This window comes from Rhineura floridana, chromosome 2, assembly GCF_030035675.1.
Source record: "Rhineura floridana isolate rRhiFlo1 chromosome 2, rRhiFlo1.hap2, whole genome shotgun sequence".
NCBI lineage: Eukaryota > Metazoa > Chordata > Lepidosauria > Squamata > Rhineuridae > Rhineura > Rhineura floridana.
In genome coordinates this window covers 173,146,073-173,168,311 of record NC_084481.1, presented here as the reverse complement: position 1 = coordinate 173,168,311, position 22,239 = coordinate 173,146,073, and the positions used below count along the sequence as shown (strand labels likewise).

Here is a 22,239-nt window from a genome sequence, read left to right as displayed (position 1 = left end):
ATTGTGCTGCAGCATTCTGCATTAACTGCAGTCCCCAGGTCAAGTTGTGCTGCATGGGGATTTCTGTGACCTTGGCTGACTGTCTGCTAGGATTTTTTTAGTTTGGGTTTTTGGTTATGAATCCTGACTGGTTGTGGGATGCTGGGTTTTCTGCCTTACTCCTAGGAATCTTGTTGTGGTTGGTATGGTATTACATTTAGGAAAGTGATACTGCCTTTTGTTTTTGTTTTTTCCTATTTGCATTTCACTTATCTTTAACCTCACTCCGTTACAGCCATAGAAGCAACAGCAGCATATGCAAGATAATTAACTCCCATTAGTGATAAGAGCAAGAATTTATAATTATTATTTCAATTAAAACAAGAGGCTTATCAATACTTTGAAGAGGACCAGATATTTATTTTCTTTCTGAGCCCAGGACTGGGTCTTTCATGATGCCGGGGGGGGGAAGGGGGAGCAGGAGAGTCGTTGATAAGACAGACATCCTGGCATTGGTAATCTAATTAGCAAGGTATGTGTGGGGTTGTTGCACACTTCCAGGCCCAGTTTCATTTTAAGTATGGAGGTGGAACCTATGTAGATGTGGTTGATCAAAGGGAGAAGAAATTTTGAGTTAAGCAAAGCTCTGCTTTTATAAAACCTAAGAAACATACAGATACTTTGAATGTCTGAGTGCCTGCACCAGTGAAATACTGGAGGAACTTGTAAAACGTGCTGCAACAGTATTTAGAACTGAGCATGTGGTGTGAAAGACTCCTTTTCCTAACATTTTGGCTTCTTGTTTTTCTCCACCCATCACATCTTTGAAATATATCGTATATGGTTAACCGTACTGCTGCCCTGACTTACTTTATGTTTGTTGCTATTTTGTGTTTTTATTATGTTTTTATATTGATTGTGTATTTTTATTGTTTTTATTATATTTGTAAGCTGTGCTGAGCTCTGTTTTTAACAGCAGAAGGGCAGGATATAAATCCTCTTAATCAATCAAAAAATACTCCATAGTGTTGGAAACTAGAGTCTAGGCATTTAAGGCTGAAAATGTTGCTTTTAAAAAAAAGATTTCTCCCATCTTTCCCCAGTTTTTGGTGGTAATTCCTAGGCACAAAAACAAAACAACTGGACAATCCAAATATTAATATGCAAATAATTTGCATAATATGCAAATAATTTACATAATATGCAAATTAGCCTGCCCGGATTTGTGGAACTGGAATATCGCAACCCTAGTTATGCAGGGAACTTTGACCCTTTAGAGATCAGTGAGACCATCCACCAACTTTTTCACCTTTTTAAACCTTTTTGAACCTTCAGTTTTCACCTTTTTAAATCTTTTAAAATGTTTATTGTTTGGATGTTTTGTTTATTGTATGCCAGCATTCAGAATTTCTGTTGGTATTAAATACAGCAATTCTTTCTGAATTGTCTTTCTTTTCTTGTTTGTTTGTTTGATAAAAGTGTTCTTGACTTGAATGCCTTTGAGAGGCAAAATAAAGCAGAAGGCCTTGGAATGGTTACTGAAGAAGGAACTCGTAAGTATACTAAATACTTCTAATTCACATAAGGGTTGTGTTTCATTTTTCCTTTTTAACACCAAATGGATCAGGTCTTTTAAGATTTTCTTCCTTTGATAGCCTCATGAAAATAATGTAGTATTATACTAATTTTGTTTTATTTTCCAAGAAAAACAGTTAAACAAAAGATATGGTGTAACTTATAACTTGCTTATCCTGTATTATTATTTTTCTTTGATCCACAGTCATCGTACGTGAGCGTGGTACGTTTGGGTTTACAGCTTTTGATGCTATTCTGTGTTGCAAACAGAGAAAGAAATCTTCTTTAATTGCATCTTTCCAGACATTTTTTAGGTTTAGTTTCATGGTCTGCAGCCAGTTGCGTGTTGAGCTTGGAGAAGCAAGTTGATGCTTAATTAAAGAAGTGTCTTTCATGTTTAAGGCATGGTTTGATAATGACTAACCATTTTCAATAGATCTTTAGTCCTGTAGTTTTGATCATGAATGAATTTGGAGTGCTAAATATTTTGGCTTTGCTTTTTCTGCTTTGTAGTTTTTATCATTCTCTCAAATACATTTATTTTAAAAAATTACTGTAAATCAGCCTACAGTATTTGCATTTTTATTAAAATCACTTAGTTTGAAGGATGCTATTGGAAGACTATTAGTTGTGCATGTTTTACAAACAACCGATGATTGCATAATTCATTGTACTGTGTATTTTCAAGGTGAGAAAGTACTGCAGAATGATGAGTTTACTAAAGATCTGTTTAGATTTTTACAACTGCTGTGTGAAGGTCATAACAACGGTAAGTGGGTTGACATTAAATTTCAGTAATTTATTATTCAATTGGTAATTTATTATTCAATTGAAATTCTTCCTTGAGGGGAATAAAAACAATAGGTTATCATCAACTAAGTCCTACTCAGAGTAGACCCATTGAAAGTAGTGAACCTAAGTTTGCCATGTTTGTTAACTTAAATAGCTCTACTCTGAGTAGGACTCGCGTTGACTACCACCCAATACCTTGTCTAAACTAATTTTCAGTTTCTTTAGATAAGGAATTAATTAATCAGTTTCTCAGATGCAATGATACCTCAGAATTCTCAAAAAACATTTTGATATGTAGTAGTTATTTCTAACTAGAAATCAAATTGCCATTTTATAAATTTTGCATATTATAACTGGTAAAATAAGCTGTGCAAGAAACTATACAATTTCTGATAGCTCCTGCTTAGGAAATAATGCTATTCTGTCATATCACTGCTTCTGTGGTTGTATTCACCAGCTACAGTTACCAAGCAACTCAGATTTTCCATTTTCTATATCAAGGATAACCAAGATGGTGCCTTCAAGTTAACTGTGGACTCCCAATTCCCATAATCCCCAACCATGGGAGTTGGGAGTCTAATAAATGTTCTATATTAGCATACATATTTATTTATTTATTTATTACACTTTTATACCGCCCCATGCTGAAGCTCTCTGGGCAGTTTACAACATAAAAGCAATATACCATCACATTTGGTACAATTGATAGTAAAAGAAAATGAATATATCACATTTTAAATAAACATAACTGAACAATAAATCGCAGCAATATGCATATCTTCAAAAAGAAAATATAACAATTATAAAAATATCTAGACAAAAATAAAAGAAAACCATACAACACATAAAACATAAACCGAACAATAAATCTCATATGGAAATATTAGTGAATGTTTTCATATTGTACCTTCATTTATCACCTTTTATTTTACATTTCAGATTTTCAGAACTACCTGCGCACTCAGATGGGCAATACCACAACAGTTAATATTATTATAAGTACTGTTGATTATCTTTTGCGTCTTCAGGTAAAATAGAGAGTAATTTTTATTGTTTGATTTAATTCCTATGTTGGAAAGTCCATGCATTGTTATAGACTTTTGGCTTTCACCACTGTTGTTGGTTCTGTCCTGCTCTCTTAGAGCTTCTATAACATTGGCCCAGTTGGCATGTAACGTTAAACCATAGTTAAAACTATTAAAAATTAACTAAGGTTTAACATGAAGAAGCATTGTACTGGTGCATGCTGCTCAGAAGTCCATGCTTTGTTCTTCTTCTGTTCCTGACTTTGTTGCACCAGGAAGGAAACAAAGTAGAGACTGGCTTTGCGTTACATGCAAACTAGCGCTTATAGTTTTTCTCTCTCCAAAGCGTAAAGCTTGGCTTCTGCTCGTGGTTTGTTTGGAACATTAGTTTGCACATAACACTAAGCCAACCTCGGGTTTGTTTCTTCCTTGTGTAATGGGCCAGCCCAGATATTGGCTTAAAATGTGCGTAAAATGTGCTGAAATCATTAGCATTTGCTTATAATTGCTTAGTTCATAGCTTTTTAGCTGCATTCTCTTTTAAAATGGCCTTTTCCAGCCCTCCCTTCTGAACAAAGCAATGTTTTCTTATGAAACAGAGTACAAAGAGATAAGGAACTCTAGGCAGTCACACAGCACTCTGGAAGTTTAAATAAGGAAGTTCTTTATATGGTGAAGTTAAGCTGTTGAGGATAGAAGACCCACTAGGAGTGTCTGGCTAATGACTTGAAGAAGAACCTGAAAAGTTGCATAAAGAGTCACAGTGAACAGACAATAGTAGATAAGAAGGCCATGGGAGCACTCTTCCCTTTGATAAGAAAGTACGGAAAAGGCCAGGTTTTATAGCACTCATTACTCCTCAGCTCTGCTGGAGTGGGAGGTCGAAGAAAGCAGGAGAACCATCCATCTATTCCATCCATGACATCTGATGGGTGATGTATCATGTCATGTATTTCCAAATATTTTGTAACTTTGGCTCTGCAATATGATTTAGAGTTTAACTCAAGTCTTCCACCTATTGTAACTTGTTTTAAATAAGGTGTACCTTCAAAGTCTTATTAAATGAATATTCAGCAACTTCTTTCATGCTGATATGTATTCCTGTTTTTCTGTTTCTGCAATGATGATTAAGGCCACCTAGAATATATATTATTAAATATAGTGTGCAAGATAAGAATAAATAGCATGTATTATAAAGATTATTCTGCTGTCTGAGGTCTGACTCCCAAACAGAAAATTTCTTGTACCCCCCTAGACTCAAGAAAGCTTGAGTGCAACCTCCTCTATCCCCTGCCTTCATTGGACAACTGCTTTTTATGACCTGTGAGCTTAGGTGAACTAACATTTCACATACAAGGACTCTATGTAGATACGGAGGAAGGGAGAAAGCAAGAACCCTCGACCCTGTGCATTCATGAGAAGAGGGCCAGCCTTCCTGGTATAACCTGGTACAACTAAATAAGGAGTGACAGAGAAGTAAAACATGGACTTTTGAACAGAGTGCATCAGCATGTTGCTTGTTCACATTAAACCATAGTTATTTTTTAAATACAGTTAATGCTGTGGGTAACTAGGCTACTTTATACCTTTGTGTTTCCCTCCCACTACTGCTGACATTAATTATTTCACTGATTGCCTTAATTGTATTTTAGTGATTTTATTATAAGCAGCTTAGCAACTTAGACAGAAACTGTGGTGTTAATGTTTGAAAAAATAAATTCTCACTCAGAGGGAGGTGTAGAGTCTTCAAACTTCCATTGATGAAGTCACTCTCTTAGTTTTTTTGTTCTGCCACCACATGAAGAAGGGCAGCTATTGATTGGCCACGATGACTGAGGTTGATGGGCATTGGAGTCCAACAACATCTGGAGGGCCACAGATTCCCCACATCTGGTCTAGAGGAATAGTGACTGAGAAAGAGAATTTAAAAATTACTGCTTCTCCCATGCATGTAAAATGATCTCAGATGGGATGAGCTCCACCTTGTGGTTGAAGGCAGAAAAGCGCTGTTCAGTTTTCCTTTGTCTTCTAGTTCTTCCTTAACCCCAGGGAACAGTTCTTTTCTGCCTTCACTAGGCGTGGTTGTGTTCATGCTCTCTGCTTGCTTCTATTGGTTCAGGCATGTATTTTATGTGTTATTTTTCTGTCATTTAGTGTCTACTTATACTTTCCGTGCTTCATACCTTTGTGCGTCTTACCATTTTTCTTCACAAAAGTAAAAAAAAAACCCTTTTAGTGCTCATCTTTCTGTCTCGGCCTTTTCCTACATTTGGTACTGTTCTGCTGTTTCCCTCAGGGATGAAGAGATCACCATCCCTGGTTTCCCTGTTCATTTGTTTTTTTCCTCCCCCCCCATTCAATTGCAATCCCTGCTCCTTTCAACAGACCATCAGTTTGTTTTTTCCTTTGCACCCCCTTGCAGTCAACCTTTGTCATTTTTTACTTTGTCACCCCTCCATATTACCCATCCCCCCATCCCTATAAACCCCACTAGTCCCATTGTCTATCAGCCTTCAGTTCATGGGCCATGGGACAGTTAAATTGTTGGTGCCCACCCAGAAATCTCAACTACTACTGCTGCTGATCCTGCCATAACGCTTGATACAGAAGTGCTCTCTGCCAGTAGAACCTCAGACCAACCCCTCTTCCAATAGGCCAGAGGGTGTTTGGCTCCTTCTACTGTAGCAGGCAGGGACAATGGAGGCATCCACCAGCAGGCAGGGAGACAATGGAGGCATCCACCCCAACATTAAGACCCATTACCATAACAGAGCTGCAGGACAGGGGAGAGAGTAGTGGCATAACATGTCGTTCTCACTCACCAGTGGCTGGGATCGTCTTGGAGAAGGTGGAGGAGGGGGCAGGGGTGCCTTAGTGACCAGAACTGACTGGAGGGTTGCAAAGGATGCTGCATAGGTCTCTCAGAGCTGAGGAGTAGATGAAGGGGAGGGTAGACACAAATGGATCTACATTGTCTTCCCCTGAGGACTTTAGGGGCTTTATGGACATTTCCATGTCTCAGCCTTTATGCCCCTCATTGCCAAGCCAAGTTTCCCAGTCTACTGCACTAGCTGCATTGCCACCTGTGGTGTCACAATTGCCCCACCTCCTCAATTGCAGTTATCAGCCAATATATTACAGCAATTGAAGGAAGCTGTTTTGGCTGACCTTTCAAAAAGCTGCTACTTTTCAACTCCAGTCTAATTCCACTCAGCAACTTCCTGCTGCACTGGGTTCTTCTTCTCTGCCACAGCAGTCATAGTCCTCTTCACAACTGGGCACTCCATCTGCTTCACAGCTGGCACTTCAGGCACATGCAGATCTGCCCATGTCTCTCTAGATCCCCATTCTGTACCTAGGGGATGGACACTAGGGCAGCATGCCAATCTACCCAGAAGAGATCCTCCAGACAGGGCAGAGGATCCTGAGCCTGATCTGATTATTTTAGACAAGGAGGAATGGAGTGGTAAGTCAGAATCTGAAGATGCCTAAAATTGCCTCTTTGAGGACTCTCACTATCTAACCTCATTATGCAAGGTGATGGCGAACACTGGATCTGAACATGCCTGACAAATCCCCTGCCTCCTCTTCATCCAGAGTAGCAGTGGTGTGACCAGACCCTAAGCCAAAATCCAGAGTGGTGAAGCTTCCTTCATTGCTGCCTAAGATCATGAAATCCAAATTGATAATTTCTGCAATATAAAAAGTCTGTTTCCACAGCCAATAAGTATTATGTTCTGGAGCAGTCTTTTAAGGATCAGTTGAAGCTTCCCCTCATTGATTGACCCACTGTGGGCTTCGTGAATCCTTCACTCTATCCAAAAGACTCAGATGCACAGCTTAAAGGCATGGTAGAATGTAAAATGGACCTGAGTTTGTGATGAGTTCATGCTGCTAGTGCCTTGTCAGTGCAGGCAGCTGCTTCAGCACTGGTATTTGCCAGGGCCTCTCTCCTTTGGCTAGAGTATCTTTTCGATGGACCTCAGCAGGATCCAGCTAGGGTTTACAGTTTTTTTTGGAAGATTTCCCAGGCAGTAGGCTTTGTGGGCAATGCTTCCATGGATGTAGAGCAATTCCCTGCATGGATCCTCATGGTGGGCATGTTCACAAGGAGGATCCTTTGGCTGTGCCATTAGGAAGTGGATGGTACAGCTCAATCTAACTTAGCCACTGAGCCATATGTTGGGGGCAAGCATTTCAGCAAAGTGGCTCTGGCAGATATGTTGGTGAAGTCCAAAGATAAAAAGAACATGATGCCATCTTCCAAGAAGGAGGAGGAGAAGTATTCCTTTCATAGACCTACCATCCATAAATGGCCATTCAGTCTGTTTGTTCCACCAGACCAGCCCATAGAGGACTTTCGACCCAATTGCCCATTCTAGAGTAGACAGCATTCTAACAACAGAGGCCAACAAGAGTACTTGAATTTAATGCAGGAGGGGGAATTTCATGTTACCAATTGATCTCAAGAAAGCCTATCACCATGTTTCTATCTTCTGGCCCCATAGGTGTTGTCTGAGGTTTGTGGTTGATGGCCACCTCTTCCAGTACCTTTGGTCTATCATCAGCTCCCAGGGTGTTCCCAAAAATCATGGTCATTCTGGTGGCTTACCTTGATTACAAGGGATTCACATCTATCCTTATCTAGATGATCTATTGATTTGATCTCCTGCCCTCCCAAAAGTCTGGGAAGATCTTCATGTCATACTGGCATGCCTAAAGAATCATGCCTTTCTGCTCAAACAAATGAAGAGTCAACTGTGTCCATCTCATCACATTCTCCACCTAGGGGCCTTAATAGATATGGAGATACAAGTTGTTTTTCTGTTGCTAGAATGAGCTACCAAGATTTGGTTTGCTATCTGTTCTGTCCTGGCATCCCAGTTGGTGGATCTCATGAAGTTGGCAGGAATGTTAGGCCTTATGGTCTCAGCAATCCAGATAACTATGGGTGAGGCACCACACTTGGCCTCTTCAATAGCCCTGCTGCCATTTTTAAAAATGTTTTTCAAAAAGGCCACAAGGCAGCTCACAAAGAATATACAGAATACAAAATGGAAGAAAAGAACAATACAATTTGCAAAAATTTAAGACAACAAATTTATAACATTTTTTAAAAGTAGCAATAACTAAAAGCCAAACACATCCATCTTCCTGGTAAAGGGCAGTTCCCAGGAAGATGTCAAAAAAAATGGGGTGAAGGGGCAAGGCAGGTGGGAAAAGCATGCCCCTTTATGGTCCCAACACAGTCTCACTCTCAAACAGCAGCTCTTCCTTCTAAGGGTCCAGGGAGAGGTTTGGGGCAAGGCAGATGGAATGGATTGCCCCTTGATGGTTCCAACACAGACTCACAAATGCAGAAGTATTGCAATATTGTAGCCAAGCATCATATTTGGATGTGTCTGTCCCAACCAGTTTGTCAGTTTCTGTTATGGTAGAAACCAATCTTCAGAGGGTGGTTCTACTCAGGGACTCTCCCTGGACAATTGTCACATCAGATGCCAGCCTGAAAGGCTAGGGAGCTATATGCAAGGGGCAGATGGCTAGGGTAAGTGGTCCTAGGAGGAGGCTTTCCTTCCCATCAGTCTGTTAGAGATTTGAACGATCCGTCTGGCCCTTCAGTTTTTTGTCACATTGATGCTCCTCAGGGCAGTTCTGGTCAGAACAGAATGTCACAGCCAAGGCTGTTGTAAATCACTGGGGGAAGCATAAAACTGATGCTTCATGCAGAGGCATCTGATCTCCTACACTGGGTGGAAGCCCATCTAGAGTCCCTTGTGGCGGAGCATTTGGAAGGGGAGAACAATGTTCAAGCAGATTAGTTGAGCAAGTTCATCACGGGGGGATGTGATGCGTCCTTCCCTGGCTCTCCCTGTCAGGTTCCTACCTGCTCGTGGTTACTGCCTGTCTCTAGGCACCACCAGGGACTCCACCAGTCCGGACCGCACTCTCTTATGGTTTACCTATCCGCTCTAGCACAGATCTCAACAGATCCCCCTGCTAGGCAACCACCAGTAACGTCCCAATACTAGTATTCCCAGAGACTCTGAATACTGGTATTGTTATTCTCTTCACCGCTGCCACCATTTGTTACAGTTCCCCTTCAGCCTTGGTCATTACCTTACCCTCCCTTCTGGTCTGTGAAACCCCAGCCAAGGATCAGGCCTTTGGTAAACCAAATTAAGTATTTATTACAGATAACAAAACTAACAAGATTAACAGGATTTCTTCTTAAGGCACATAAGCATATGGTTTTACTCAATACTAATCCAAACTCCACCTCCCTCCTTCTTCACTCTCTCCTGACAAACAACTCTCTCAAACCCCACCAAGCAATCCACTCTTTCTCTTCTCCCCCCAGATTCCACAATTCACCACCTCACATTCAGAGACACTATGGCCATCTTTGGAAAGGTAAAGATGGACCAGTTTGCTTCCCCCCTCAATCATCAGGTCAGAAGGCTCTTCTTCTGCTATGTGGTTTCTTCAGCAGAAGAAGCACATACTCTAATCTCCCCATGGCCCCCAGGGCTGTTATATGCATTTCCTCCCATACTGCTCCTCTCCAGAGTTTTGGAAAAAAGATATGAGAAAAAGGAGCAAAAGTTATTCTGGTGGCTCCATTTAGGCCCTTGAGACCTTGATTCTCAGAAATTCTCAGTTTCACAACAGCACCTACCCAGGCGCCTACTTCTCAAAGAGGTCCTGTTGCCTCAGGACTGTCTCTACCATCCAAATCCAGCCTGGCTGAACCTTTATTAAGCAGAAGCAATTTCTGAAGCAGAAGCAGCTCCTGAAGTCATGACTTCCACCCTCGATAAATGGTACTCTGGTGGCATCTGGGCATCCTTCTACACTCCACCTTTGTGATTGTACATGGAAGACATATTCAACTTGGTGCTTGAAGAAGGATTTGGTTCCCAGAAAAGTGGACATTAACAAGATGTTATCTATCATAAGAACATAAGAAGAGCCCGCTGGATCAGGCCAGTGGCCCATCTAGTCCAGCATCCTATTCTCACAGTGGCCAACAAGATGCCCATGGGAAGCGTGCAAGCAGGATCTGAGTGCAAGAGCACTTTCCCTTCCTGTGGCTTCCGGCAACTGGTTTTCAGAAGCATACTGCCTCTGACTGTGGTGGCAGAGTACAGCCACCATGGCTAGTAACCATTGTTAGCCTTATCATCCATGAAGCTGTCTAATCTTCTTTTAAAGCCTAATCTTCTTTTAAATCTTTCCTTCAGGATGGACTAATTATTGATCTCAGGCCCAATTCTCTGTGATGGCAGGCATCAGCTCTGTCAGCCATTCTGTCCAAGTCTCTGGCCTTCGGGGTCTCATCCATTCCTGAAGCATTTTCTGTGTGGAACCACTATATCCTCACCTCCAACTCAACATTGTTACCCTACCTGGGATTTATACAATGTTTTGACTGCTCTTCAAAAGTCTCCCTTAAAGCCCTTGAACTCCATGTCACTTTGTCTTCTTTCCTTCATGGTTCTTTTCCTTGTGGTAGTCATGTCTGCTCGGAGGATTTCAGAGCTCAGTGACATTTCTGTGGTCAAGAACTGCTGCACCTTCCATAAGGATAGAGTAATTCTCCATACTAACTCTTCATTTCATTCTAAGGTCCCCTTTTCACTGTCGCAGGAACTTATCTTACCTTCTTCCTGTCCTTCTCCTGTCCATCCAACTGAGAAAGTTTGGTATTCCTAGCATGTTCATGGGGCTCTAAAGGTTTATATCTCCTGAATAAAGCCTTTTTGACAAACTGATACACTTTCTCCTGTGCATGGAAAGATGATATCAGGTGGGTAACTAGCTCCACCTAGTGGTTGAAGGCAAAAGAGTACTGCTGACATTTTACTGTAGGTCCGTTACTAGTCTGCGCCTGCTCCGTCCGCAGTTTTCTCTTTTGCCTTCACCGAATCTGGTTGATTCCTCTCTGTCTCCGTGGGTTCAGGCTTGTATTGTTTGTCTTTTAAGTCTTACCCGTTGGTTATTGCTGTTTCTTGCCCTCAGTATATGTTTTGTCTTCCCCTGCTGTGTAAAGTTTAAAGTTTAAAAAAAAACAAAAAAAACTCCTTGTGTCTTTTCCTCCTGATCTTTCTCGGTGGCGAGGAGCATCCAGCCCCTCCCCACGGCTCCTGGGGCCGTTGGCCTCTTTAGGCTCCCTTCCCGGCCGAATTCGCTACCGTTCCTTCTAGTCATCAACTCATAGCGTCGGCAGCATTAGCCTTAGAGGCGATTTTCACCGGAGCTCGGAACTCAGGCCCACGCCTAGGATTTTCGCGCTCCCTTTTCAAGCGGCTTTCGTTTTCCCTGCTCCATAGCGGGGGGGGGGAGGCAGACGCGCAGATGCCATAGCAGGTCGGCGGCAACCGCTTCTAATCTTCCTGCTTTGCCCAGCAGCTTATTAAACAGCGTTGTCAGTCACTACCAGTGGGAGCCTTCCATTCACATTTTCATTAACCCCTTAAGTCCCGCAGTGTGTGCCCGCTATGGGGAAAGCCACACACAAAACAAAGCACCTCTCAAAGGGGTCGAAAGTGCTTCCCCACACACCAGCAACAGGCGCAGTGCCAGAACTCATTCCCATCCTGGGATCAGAGCAGGCTCATTCTTCAGGGGATCATTCCGAAACAGCGGTGGCCCGCCCCTCTACCGTCAGGCACGAGGTGGCTGAGGCTCAGGTTTTGGCGGGCAGGGTGACTGCAGAAGGCAGGATTCCTGTTCCACACAAGGGAACCTGTAGAGAAGGTCAATATTCCTCCCACCATTCAAGCGACCAGAGGGACCTGGAACCCCTATCTGATGAGGAAGGTGGCCAGTCTCACCCTTCCTTAGACGCTATTTTTTCTGACACCTCCTCTCCCGAGGCCTTCACAGGGTTTTTGGAGGAGCCAATCCCTGTCCAACAAATTCATGATGCTGGTGGACACAGGCTTTATCCATCTCACCCTCAAGCTCGCCCTATTCAGCTACAGCTTTCAGCACACTCAATTCAACAATTAAAAGAGCAGCTTAAGGATGCCCTTTTAATGGATCTGACTAGAGATTTGTCTTCTCAAACTACATCAGGCTCACAACTCTCAAGGCACCTGCCTACAGGTCACTCGAGGGCAAACACACGCCCTTCCCCGGGCCGCACATCCCCAGACCCCTATGCTGCATCGCAGGGCAGACACCTTCAGCTCCCAGAGCAGGAGCTCATAGACACAGAAAATGACTTGATTGTCTTGGATGAAGAGGAATGGAGTGGGGAATCAGAATCTGAGGAGATTTTATCTACTAGAATATTTCAAGAGGCTCATTTCCTTCCTCTGCTATGCAAGGCGATGGAGGCTCTTACCCTCACCTCTACAGAGGATCCTCCTACTCCACCCTCCTCGAGAGTTTCAGCAGTATGTCCAGATCCAAAGCCTAGGTCTAGAGTATTGAAGCTCAAATCAGAATTTGACATTCCCTTGCAATTCAAAAAATCGGTTTCTGTAGCCAACAAATATTATACACTGGAACAACCGATCATGGATCAGCTGAAAGTCCCGCTCATAGACGCGCCTATAGTCAATCTATTGAACCCATCATTGAATCCTAAAGACTCAGACGCTCACCTTAAGGATACCACTGAGCGCAAGATGGACCAGGGACTTAGAAGAGTGCACGAAGCTAGTGCGCTATGAATCAGGGCAGCAGCAGCCTCTTCTGTGTTTGCTCGAGCCTCCCTACTCTGTTTGGAAGACCTGCTAGATGGCCCACAGCAGGATGCAGCCCGGATACACAAATCTCTGCTGAAGGTCTCTCGGGCAGTTACCTTCATGGCAGATGCGTCAATGGATGCCATGCAGTTTGCAGCTAGGTCTCTCACTGCAGGGATCTTCACGCGAAGGACCCTTTGGCTTCAACATTGGGATGCAGACCCTGCAGCTCGTTCGAATCTTGCCTCGGAACCCTACGTGGGTGGCAAATTATTTGGGGACACTGCCCTCGCGAACATATTAGAAACCAAGGAAAAGAAAACATCCATGCCATCCACCAGAAAAAGGGAGGATGGAAGGACCTTTCGCCGCTCATTCCATCCATATCACTTGTCGCAGTCCTTTCGGGGCTCACGTCCCTTTGGAAGGCAGAAGGATGCCCGCTCCAGCCGTCCCTTCTGGAACAGACAGCGCAACCAACTTAAGTCCCAGCAACACCTCCCAGGTCGATCTGGCCTTGCAATCCAGGCCAGTATTAGACCTCAAGAATCTAAATTGCTTCATAAAGTACCGCAAATTTCGTATGGACACCTTACTTTCCATCAAGAAGCGCTGAGGCTAGGGGACTTCCTCTCATCCATCGACCTGAAGGAAGCCTACCTGCACGTACCAATCTTTCCACCTCACAGAAGGTATCTGCGCTTCGCGGTGGGACAAGACCATTATCTATTCAGGGCTATGCCTTTTGGCCTGTCGTCTGCTCCCAGGACATTCACCAAGATAGTGGTTACCCTGGTGGCACACCTCAGGACACAGGGGATTCATATTTTTCCTTATCTGGATGATTTTCTGATCCGCTCACCATCGTTACACAAGGCATGGGAGGACCTCCATGTCACCCTGACCTGTCTAAAGGATCACGGTTTCCTGATCAACAAAGCCAAGAGTCATCTCTTTCCGTCCAGACGCATCACACATTTGGGAGCGACTATAGACTCTCAAAATGGCCTCATTACGCTATCTCCAGACAGGATCAGCAAGATCTGCAAAGTGGCGTGGGATGTCCTATCCTCCCCCTCTACAGACCTGATGGAGTTGGCAGCACTTCTCGGTTTGATGGTATCCACGTTCCAAACGACACCATGGGCACGTCATCATTCCCGCACTCTTCAGTGGGCGCTGCTGCCATTCCAGAACGGCATAGCATCCAGGCACCACCGCATGGTCGCTCTGTCACCACAGGTTTGTCAGTCGCTGTTCTGGTGGACCCAAGAGCCCAACCTGACGCGAGGCATCCCTTTCCAGGATCCACTCCACACCCTGATAACATCCGATGCCAGCTTATCTGGATGGGGAGCCACCTGCGACGGGCAGATGATTCAAGGCACGTGGTCAGCTCAGGAATCTGCACTGCCGATCAACCTACTCGAACTACGGGCAGTCCGTCTGGCCCTCAGGCACTTTGCAAACACCAGACGGTTAGGGGCAGTGCTTGTCAGAACAGACGTGTCGGCCAAATCGTATTTAAACCGTCAGGGAGGCACACGCTCCCTCATTCTTCAGAAGGAGGCCTTTCTCCTCTTCCAGTGGGCGGAGACCAATATCGTCTCGATAGCGGCAGAATATCTCAAGGGGGAGGACAACAGCCAAGTGGACTGGCTCAGTCAGGAGAAGCTGATTCAAGGAGAATGGAGACTTCACCCACAGTCCTTTCGTCAAATAATGGAACGTTTTGGCCACATTCAAGTAGACCTCTTTGCCACCAGTGTCAACCGGCAGGTGCAGAGGTTCTTCTCCCGATACGCGACACCAGGCGTGGAAGGGATAAATGCCTTGACTTCCCAGTGGCCTCCGGGCAGACTATATGCATTTCCTCCAATTCCAGTGATTTCCAGGGTGCTCAAAAAACTTCGTGCCGAAAGGGCAGCACTTCTATTGGTGGCTCCATGGTGGCCAAGGAGACCTTGGTTTCCAGACCTTCTCGACCTGTCGGTGGAACCACCATGGAAGATTCCAGCGCGAATGGACCTGCTCTCTCAGGGACAGCTCCAGCACCCAGACCCAGAGTGGTGGGCACTTCATGTATGGAACTTGAACGGAAGAGACTCTTGAAAAGAGGCATCTCTCCGCAAGTATTAGAAACCATGATGGCTTCTAGACGCCCATCCACACTCAGAATTTATGAAAGCACTTGGAAGGCCTTCTCATCCTGGTCGCAGAAGCAAGGGGTTCTTCCTCGAAAAGCGGGAGTAAACGAAATCTTGTCCTTCCTGCAAGACGACGTATCTTTGGGTCTCAGACCAAACACCCTGAGGCGCCAAGTTTCAGCCTTATCAGCAATCCTCTCCAGATCCCTGGATAAGCCAATCGGATCGCACCCTTTCGTCAAGTGTTTCCTCAGGGGAGCAACGATAACAGCACCTCCTATGGTGCATCGCTACCCAACTTGGGATCTGCATAAGGTTTTGTCAGCCCTTCAAAAACCTCCGTTCGAACCCCTGAGTCAAGTTTCTCTCCGTCTTCTTTCCTTTAAGGTCTTGTTTCTCGTGGCCATTACTTCGGCCCGTAGAGTGTCTGAATTGAATGCCCTGTCTGTCCATAAAAAATTTTGTGTATTCCATAAGGATAGAGTAGTCCTGCGTACTGTCCCTTCCTTTCGTCCCAAAGTGTTGTCTGCCTTCCATTGCCAGCAGGAGCTGGTATTACCGTCCTTCTGTCCAAATCCTGTCCATCCTTTAGAAAAAGCCTGGCACTCTCTTGATGTGAGAAGAGCCCTTAAAGTTTATATTTCCAAGACTAAATCATTTCGGAAAACAGATAATTTGTTTGTCTCCTTTCACCCAAAATCCATGGGGAATAAAGTCACCACATCTACGCTAGCCAGGTGGATCAAGGCATGCATATCCTTGGCATATGCCTGTCTAAGATTATCCCGTCCCGCTGGGGTAGTAGCTCATTCAACTAGGGCGGCGGCCGCATCAGCGGCCTTTTCCCATAATGCCTCTCTGGGGGAGACATGTAGGGCGGCCACATGGGCCACTCCCAATACCTTCATTAAACATTATAAAATAGACTCCTATGCTTCAGCTGAGGCAGCCTTTGGAAGGAGAGTACTACAGCATGTCCTCTCAAATCACTAGTAGCCATAGCCCAGCACTATTCCCACCCTACATGGGTCAGCTTTGGTATGTCCCACCTGATATCATCTTTCCATGCACAGAAGAAGAGACATTTGGTCTTACCGTGAAATCGGTCTTCTCTGTGCATGTCAAAGATGATATCAGGGCCGCTCCCTATGACAGCTGGGCTGCCTTTCCAAGCGCTGTTAGACCTTGAGCAGAGAGTGTATGAGTACTGTTGTCTTGTCTTTTTTGTGGTGTTATTTCGTTTTCTTCATGTGGGCTTGTTATTGAAAAACTGCGGACGGAGCAGGCGCAGACTAGGAACGGACCTACAGTAAAACGTCAGCAGTACTCTTTTGCCTTCAACCACTAGGTGGAGCTAGTTACCCACCTGATATCATCTTTGACATGCACAGAGAAGACCGATTTCACGGTAAGACCAAATGTCTCTTTTGTTTGTTTTCAACCTTCTTTGGGAAAAAGGGTTTCCACTTCCACACTGGCTAGGTGGATTCAAGCTTGCATAGCATTGGCTTATGGTGGTCTGCATCTTACTCCTCAACACTCTACTAGAATGGTGGCTACTTCAGCTGATTTTTCTCTTAATGCTCCTCTTCAGAAGGTATGTAGAGCAGCCACATGGGTTAGTCCTAACACGTTGATCAAGATAAATATCTACACCTCAGCCGAGGCAGCATTTGGGAGAAGAGTATTGCAACATGTTCTCCCAAGCTATTAGGCAGCTCAGTATTGATCTGTTACTTCTTGCCCTACATGGGTCTGCTTTGGTATGTCGCACCTGAGATCATCTTTCATGCACGACAGAAGAGACCTTACCATGGAACTGTCTTCTGTGTGCATGTAAAGATGATCTTAGGGCCTCTCCCTACATTCTGAGTGCTGCCTTCTTCTAGTTCTGTTGTTCATCTACTGTGTGGGGGCTATTTTTTGTCTTTCACACCGTTTTCCGTAGTTGCAGCAGAGAGTGCAAGATTGTGTTGGTTACATGTCATGTTTATATACACTGTTCCTCTTTATTGTCTATGTTTTGCTTTTGGCTTGTCATGAAAGAAATGTTACCTGAGACTAAAAAATTTGAACAGCATGTTTCTGCCTTCAGCAACAAGGTGGAGATCAAGTCCCACCTGAGAAGCATCTTTGCATGCACATAGAAGACAATTTCACAGTAAGACCAAAGGTCCCTTCTCTTTTCTGTCTGTAATGGGAATGAGGGAGAAATAAGATATATAGGCTGCAACTTTATTAACCAAACTTCCATCTGGTTTGGTGTATAAGAGCACCAGTATAGAAATTGAATTATCCGTCATAACTACATGGAGGCAATTTGCACACTAGATCAGACTAGGTGGACAAATCTAAAAGATAGCAGATAAAATCTCCATATTCTTGAGGGTTGTTTAAGACATCGTGATTAGAACTATAGAAGAGACTTTGAACTGTTGCTGTCATCGCTGAGCAACTCTCAGGAGAATGAAACTAACCCTCTGGTAATATTGATTATTACTCCCAAAGTGAGCAATCCACTGAAAATGCAATTGTATACATGTCTACTCAGAAGTAAACTCCATTGAATTTAGTGCAAATTACTCCCAGGAAAGGTGGCAATGCAAACTTTTCTGAAAGTTGATTAGGATTCTATGGTTTTATAGGCTAGAATGATCTGAATGTCTCAGATATATTAAAAGCAAAGGTAGCCAAGTTGGGCCATAGATGTTATAGATATAGAATGTAAGACACCAATACAACAAGGAGCATGTTTAAGTAGGAATTTGTTAATTCCTTGCAACTGTAGATAAATCATCACTATGACCAGGTTCTTGTTGAAGGGGTTAGAGGTGGTGGTGTGGTGGCATCTTGGTTGTGGATCTCTCTTCACAACTGTATTTGCATTGTGCTGACATCATTATGTTTTTGGTGCCAGACTAAAACCATCCTGTTCTCTGAAGCCTCTGAAGACAGTTAATATGGATTTGCTTATTTATTTACTATCTACTATTGCTGTTCTGAGAGCCAGTGTGGTGTAGTGGTTAGAGTGTTGGATTACGACCTGGGAGACCAGGGTTCGAATCCCCACACAGCCTTGAAGCTCACTGGGTGACCTTGGGCCAGTCACTGCCTCTCAGCCTCAGAGGAAGGCAATAGTGAATCACCTCTGAATACCACTTACCATGAAAACCCTATTCATAGGGTCACCATAAGTTGGCAGTCCATTTCCATTGCTGTTCTGAATATATTTATTACTCTTTTGTGCTCAGTTATGCAATCTGAGCATTTACCCTTTGGCTAATGGCATTTAATATTTAGAGACTTTTATTAATGTTCTAAAATTACTTTTTGTGATGCAATTTGATTAATACCACACAAAAATATAGAGAAAACGCACCAATTATTTTTCTTAGGAATCAATCAGTGACTTCTATTGGTACTACTCTGGAAAAGACATAATTGATGAATCTGGACAACGTAATTTCTCTAAAGCATTGGCTGTGACCAAGCAGATTTTTAATTCACTTACTGAATATATCCAAGTAAGTAGCACTTGTTGTTTCTCTATCTTGTATACTGTATGTACATCAATGTGGATGTGAGAGACAGGCATGGATTCTGAAGGCAACAGGTACTGCCCTGACTGCATTCAACAGAATTTCATGATCACCAGTTATAGAAGAGGCTCTATATATAGAATGGGGTGATATGGTTAAAACAGCTTGATTTTAACTGTGTTTCTTTCACATTACCTCTGAGGCAGAGGAAAGAAAACATAGACTTTATCTGTCTTCAGTCACCTGCTGGATCGTCTTGCAGGAATGCTGCCCCTTCTAATCAGAAGCGTAGCAAGAATTGTGGCCCAGTTGCTAGTAATGATTTTGTAGTGAAAACAGTCATTCTTAGAGTGATCAATCCCCTCTTTATACACAGTGCTCACATTCAGAAAGGTCACATGATAGTTTTCCTGCTCTACCAACATGTTTCCTCTCTGCATGGCTTCTGTAGCCTCTCTTGACCTGCCGATTGTGCTCTTTACAACCTCCTGCATTTCCATCCCCCTTTTGTCCCACATCCATTCTGCTTCTGCATTTGCCTCAATTTAATATTTCTCTTTGGTTCTGAATACATGAAATTGTGTGCGAAATAATTTTATGACTGTTCATGCATATCATTAATAAACATTTTTGCTTATCTCTTCAATTATTGGAATAGATGCTTGAAATGGAAATTTAAAACATTTCCCCTTATTTTAGGGTCCTTGCATTGGAAACCAGCAGAGCCTGGCTCACAGTAGACTGTGGGATGCTATTGTTGGCTTTCTTCATGTTTTTGCTAACATGCAAATGAAACTTTCACAGGTAAATGTTATGAGACATTTTTGCTGAATATATATTATAAACATAAATGTGGTAAGAAATACACTGAGAGCATGAAGGCATGATCTGTATAATTAATCACATTATAACAGATTGATCTTGTTATTCAAAGTCACCTTATAGGTATTCTATTTCAAAAACTTCATTGGAATTATGTTGTCAGGAGTATCTTGTCCCATAGTGTGGAGGTGTAGCGACAGTCTCCCGCAGTGGCATTGGTGCTATTTACCAGAAGGGGAAGGGGCAAAATGGTGGCAAATTTGGGATTATGTGGATGCACCAGCAGGAGCACCAAAGTGGCTCTGCTGATGCATCTGCACAATCCTGACCTTGCCACCACCTTCCCCTTCCCCATCTTGGTAAGCAGCAACAATGCCACCGCTGAGAGGATATTGCTGCGGCTCTGACCACCTGTTAATTGTGCTGCATCAATGTTAACTTTGATTTCAATTGGCCAATTGAAGACATCCACTCCAAGCTTCATAAACTATGGTTTGTGAAACTGGGAATGAGTGTCAGGGCCACACACTGCTTCCTTGAGCCTCCCCTCCATTCCTTCTTCTGCACATACCAGACTTGGCACTAATTCCAATGTGTTTTAAACCAGATTTCGTTGTGATGTAAAAAAAAGGAATTCCAATTTACTGACAATTAAATAATCAAATTATTGTCAGTCAGTGACTTCTACTGGTACTACTCTGAAAAAGTTGTAACTAATGAATCTGGATAATGTAATTGTCAGAATTTCTGGGTTAAAACAACAAAACCAGTGCACGAGGAGGGGGGAGTAGACAGGACAATGCTCATTGCTGGCTTTATAAGCCTATAGTTTATGAAGCTCATAAAGAATGTCCAAAACAGGCCATTATAACAAGGAAAAACAAACAAAACACTTTCTTATACCTTTCATAATGCATATTTCAATTGCTAGACTTTTATTAAAGAGAACAGTAGTGCTATTTGCCTACAATGCACAATAAAGATATCAAAATGTAGGAAATAGCCACCTGTAAGTTGTTTTCTCAACCCTACCAATATAATTCCCTCCATTTCCCAGTTTCACAGGGCGAGTGCCAATGCTTATGTAGCCAAATGTCCTGTCCCCTTGCACACAAAAGGAAGGTATCAGTAGGCAAAACCCTGAGGAAAAAAATCTGGATAAAAAATCCAAGAGAGTCAAGGTCCCCCCAAAAAAGGCTGAAATACAACTGTGCATGCATGGAACACATGATTAATTCACCCAAGTCTGTTGCTATAAAAATCCATTAGAGACTTCAGTTTCTCTCAGTTCCTCATTTTTCCAGTCATAAGTTCAACTTGCCGCATTTCTGCATCAGTTTGATTTTTTTAAAGTCCTCATGAAAATCTGTCAGCATTTTAGTGTGCATTTCTCCTAAAATACACTTCTTTCAACCTCCCTAATAAAATGCATTTTTGTATGTTGTTTTCACTAATACATGCATTTTTATTCACTCTAATATGCACATTTGCGTACACATTTTTGGCTGGAGAGCTGCATTGCAGAATTTCAAAGGATAGCTGTGTTTTGATACACATGTTGTTTTAGGAAATGCAGGTAGGTAGCTTTGCATTACAATGCAAATTGAACCAAAATTACCTCCATCTGCAGATCCTGGGCTCACATTGTAACAAAAACCTTGCACAGGCTCCTGACTGGGAGAAGGAAGCTGCATCAGGAGGAATGGTGGGTGGGAAGTGGAAGGAAAGAAATGCATAAAGATATGTGAGAAGGAGGGCCCTGGAATAGAGCAGTTTAGAGGAGAAGATGTAAGAGGCACGATGTAAGAAGAATCCAGAACAAGCAAGGGATCGGAAAACATGCTGCTGGAAGCAGAAGGCAAGAAAAGAGGCAAGTACAGTGGAGGAGTAAACAAAAATTAGCATCAATAGGAGGAAGAGGAGAAGAAGCAGACCCATGAAGATGGGATAGGAACAGGGGTGAAGAGGAGGAAATAGCAGAACAATTGATAGAGCAGAGAGGAAGAAAAAAGTTGTTAAATGGGAGACTAATCAGGGAGAGAGGAAGAGGAATGACTCACAGGTGAAGGGAAGCAAGAGGCATAGAATGTGGGAGATAGAATTTATTAATTCACATGGCATTTTGATGTGGGTCCTACTTACCTAATACAGATACTAAGATTTCCAAATATATATATACAGTAGGGCCCCACTCATATGGCAAGTTAAGTTCCAGACCCCCGCCAGAAAGCGAATACCACCAAAAAGTGGATCAGCTGTAGCGCGGGGGTCTGGAACATAACCTGCTGATCGCACCAGAGGAGGAGAATATCAGATCTTCCCCTCCTTGGGCGTGATCAGCTTGAATGGGAGTCTGATCGCGTCAGAAGAGGAGAAGATCAGCTGTAGCATTCTACAGCTGATCTTCTCCAGTGTGATCAGCTCGAGCGAGGGAGTCTGATTGTGCCAGAAGAGAAGATCAGCTGTAGCCCGCTACAGCTGATCTTCCCCTCCTCCGGCACGATCAGCTGGAGTGCAGGGAGCTCCAGCCCCCCTCCAGCTGATCGCCCCGCTGGCGCCATATTAGCGGAACACCGAAAAGCAGGGCTCTGAGAAGCGGGGCCCTACTGTATAATTTCACATGAAAACCTGACCACAGAAGGAAAACAAGCCATTTTGTATT

At 43.4% G+C, this 22,239-nt stretch overlaps 1 protein-coding gene across 1 annotated transcript in view; it reads left to right on the top strand.

Annotated features, from left to right (window-relative positions):
• The window catches only part of RYR3 (ryanodine receptor 3), a 481,871-nt gene that overhangs the window by 387,777 nt on the left and 71,855 nt on the right, over positions 1-22,239 (top strand). Inside the window, exons 83-87 of the mRNA XM_061612803.1 lie at positions 1,459-1,532; positions 2,243-2,323; positions 3,286-3,374; positions 18,612-18,740; positions 19,455-19,559. Coding sequence (XP_061468787.1) covers positions 1,459-1,532; positions 2,243-2,323; positions 3,286-3,374; positions 18,612-18,740; positions 19,455-19,559 — 478 coding nt within the window. The remainder of the gene's footprint in view (positions 1-1,458; positions 1,533-2,242; positions 2,324-3,285; positions 3,375-18,611; positions 18,741-19,454; positions 19,560-22,239) is intronic.